Raw genomic sequence first — 3,553 nt, 5'->3', positions numbered from 1 at the left:
GGAGGCAGAGGTAGGTGGATCTCTGTGAGTTCGAGGCCAGCCTGGTCTACAGAGCAAGTTGCAGGATAGCTAGAACTGTTAACACAGAGAAAAAAAGAAAGAAAGAAAAGATAGAAGGAGGGGAGAGAGAAAGAGAAAGAGAGAGAGAGAGAAAAGACAAGAGAGAGAAAGAGAGAGAGAGAAAAGAGAAGAGAGAGAGAGAATGGGAGAGAAGACTGGCTCCGTGGTTAAGAGAACTGGCTGGCTGCTCTTGCAGAGGATGCAGGGTTGTTCCCAGCACCCACTCCGCCTGCAGCTCAGAATCATGTATAGCTCTAGTCTCAAGGGATCAAGTGCCCTCTTCTGGGGGAATGTGTGAACCTGGTGCATAGAAAAAACACCCATACATGTTAAATAAAAATAAAAAGTGAAAAGAAAGAACACTATTTCAAACCAATTTTAGTAAACTGGGCATGGTGGCATAGAACTGTGGCCTCAGCTCTCGGCCTGCTGAGGATGGAGAACTTCTTGGCCTAGGTATTTGAGACCAGCCTGGACAGTGCAGTAAGAACTTGTTTCAAATGATTAGTGGTTGATCTTGGAGACACAAGTTCATACCATTCCTCCCTTAAGGAAAATTTAGTGATAAGAATGTGATGTGTTTAAAAAGCTTTTAATTTGCAAGCACACACACACACACACACACACACACACACACACACACACACACAGCAAAAATGAAAACAAAAAAACAAACCAGGACTTTCTTCATATAATATGGTCAAGACAAAAAACAGAGTAGTACTTTAATTATGTATGTATGTGCGGGTATGTGCAGGTGTCTGAAGAGGCTGAAGTCCTTGGGCTCCCGTTAGCTGGAGTTAGAGGCAGTTGTGAGCCACGTGACATGGGTGATGGAACTCAAACTCTGTTGTCTGTACGAACATTTTATACTCTTAACCAAGGAGCCGCCTCCCAGCCCGACATCGTTAGCTTTAACCCTGAGCCTCAGGCAGGAGAATTGTAAATTTTAGGCCATCCCGGGCTGCATATTCAAACCGTTGAAAACAAAACAAAACAAAACAAAACAAAACAACAGAATGTTGATGGAATTATAGAAAAGCATTTTATTCCACACACCGCCTGTGATTTTAATAAGGGATCATAGTGGTTATCAACAATTGGTCAGATAATTTTTTCAGACACTACACACTGGATTCTGGTCTAGTGAAGCCTGGGTTCAGTCTTCCTCTCCGATTTCTTTCTTGATCCAGTCAACATAGTTGAGTAACTTGGTGTAGAAGCCATATCCCTCACCACACCCAATACCCCAGGACACAATGCCTGTGGCAATCCAGATATTGCGGTTACGGTCCCTGACAGCAAACACACCTCCACTGTCCCCCTGGCAGGCATCTTGCTTTATAGTTGGGTCCCCAGAGCAGAACATATTTTCAGAAAATACGTCATTGCTCTTTTTTGTCTGGAGCCACCTTTGGCATGCCCTACGATCAGCTACGGGCAGACGGACAAACATGAGTTCAGAAGCAATTTTGTCTTCTTTTATCCCAAAGCCACTGACATAACCCATGAGGCCTTTGTCATAGAAGGTCTCATTGTCAGGGAGACAGATAGGGAGGAGGTCGGGACCCAGGGTGACCCTGTTTTCCAACTCCATCAGGGCAATGTCTCCTTCAAAATTGTTAGGCTCATCTTGGCGGTAGTCGGGATGAATGATGACCCTACGGACTGGGTGATGTCCCAATTTTTCGATCTCTTCCAGATCTATGTGACCCAGGAAAACATCTTTACTGGAGCTGTCTTGTTTGTTCTGATCCTTGGGGTAGATGGTGTGGGCTGCTGTGAGGATCCAGCGGTCCCCAAGCAGGGCCCCGCCCCCGCGCCCGTGGATGTTGGTGAATGCCTGCCAGGGGAAGTTGCCGGGTTCGGCTTTCTGCCCTCCGATGATACGCTGCTTCTGTGTCACAGGATTGACAGGCTTCCCACACACTGCAGAGAGACAGGGGATGAGGACCAGTCAGCCCCAGGCCACACCCTTCTTCCTTCTTTGGTTCATTTCACCTCCTCCTCTCTTTGTTGCTCTTGAGTCTTTTGAGTTTGAGAAGCAATTAAGTAATCCTAAAGGCAAAACCCTTGATCTTCCTGTTCCCGTTGTCCATCTTATAGCCAGCCCATTCTCGGCTCATGTCTCTTGTTCACATTTACTCCTTCCCGCAATTTCTCTGACTCTACTTTGATGCCTCCTCTGTGTGCACACTAGACCGGCAGGACTAATTTAGATTTTCTGTGCCTCTCCCTTGGGACCTCCTTCTTGCTCCTTTTCCCCTCCTCCTCATCAGGTTTTCACTTTGAGCTAAGGCATCTCCTCACTTGACCTCTGCTGTGGGACAATGACCTTGTACCCTGTAAAGATTTGTCAATTGTATTGCTTTAATAAAATGCTGATTGGCCAGTAGCCAGGCAGGAAGTATAGGCAGGGTGACCAGGCTGGAAGTATAGACAGGGCAAGGAGAACAGGAGAATTCTGGGAAGAGGAAAGACTCAGCTTGCAGTTGTAATCCAGACGCAGAGGAAGCAAGATGAGAATGCCTCACTGATAAAAGGTACCAAGCCAGGTGGCTAATACAGACAAAAATTATGGGTTAATGTAGGATGTAAGAGTTACTAAGAAGCCTGAGCTACTAGGCCAAACAGTTTTTGATTAATATAAACCACTGTGTATTTCTTTGGGACTGTGGGACCAGGCATGACAGAAACTACTGTTAACAGACCTCCTTTCTCTATACCAGGTTTTTCCTAAGGCCCCCCTATACTGCAAACCACACCTGGGGTGACCCAGTATTTACCTGGAAGACACCGGGGCATCTTCTCCCCTTCCTCTTCATTCTTCCAAATGCCCTGTGCTGTGCAGGTGTATATCCCTATAGATGAAAGGGGTCAGAATCAAGGCAGGAGGTAACAGGCCAGAAAAGCTGGAGCAGAGGCCATTGGACACTGAGGGTATTATATAGGGAGTTGGAGAAAAGAGCCACCAAATCTATATGGACATATAAAAGTGTTAAGAGACTCCACACACATATTTTGTCTTATCATTGAGTGAAAAAGAGTCAGAATACCTAGCTAAATGTATTTGAGGTGGATGGCCATTTATAACAGGAGACTCACACACTGGAAGGAAGCCATTCAAAGCTTCCTTTGGGTAGCAGGATTAGAGATAATAATGCCACATCTTCCTGTATCTTTCTTTCCAGGGTTCATTGTTTAGTAAGGCTCTCCTTGAGTTTGCTATGAAGCTCAAGCTGGACTTGAACTCTCCATGCATCTGCCACAGTCACCAAGTCGTTGGCATTCCAGGAGTGCAGCACCACAGCCAGCAGTAGCTACATCTTCTGATTGCTGACACTCTGCCATGTTTGTTCCTGAGTATTTGATCTGTATTATCCCGTTTAACATGGTGACACTTTCAAGTATGTATTACCTTCATTTTAAAATGACCAAAGCCCTTCCTTCCTTCTTTCCCTCCCTCCCTCCCTCCCTCCCTCCCTCCCTTCCC

At 45.9% G+C, this 3,553-nt stretch overlaps 1 protein-coding gene across 1 annotated transcript in view; it reads right to left on the bottom strand.

Moving 5' to 3' along the window:
* Positions 1-1,080: 1,080 nt before the first annotated feature.
* Positions 1,081-3,553, bottom strand: part of C1r (complement C1r) — an 11,776-nt gene continuing 9,303 nt past the window's right edge. The window contains exons 11-12 of the mRNA XM_013353067.2: positions 2,847-2,921; positions 1,081-1,989 (exon numbers count right to left, since the gene is read on the bottom strand). Coding sequence (XP_013208521.1) covers positions 1,220-1,989; positions 2,847-2,921 — 845 coding nt within the window. The 3' untranslated portion in view covers positions 1,081-1,219. The remainder of the gene's footprint in view (positions 1,990-2,846; positions 2,922-3,553) is intronic.

Source organism: Microtus ochrogaster, unplaced genomic scaffold (genome assembly GCF_000317375.1).
Source record: "Microtus ochrogaster isolate Prairie Vole_2 unplaced genomic scaffold, MicOch1.0 UNK1, whole genome shotgun sequence".
NCBI classification, from domain to species: domain Eukaryota; kingdom Metazoa; phylum Chordata; class Mammalia; order Rodentia; family Cricetidae; genus Microtus; species Microtus ochrogaster.
This window is presented reverse-complemented; position numbering and strand designations above follow the sequence as displayed.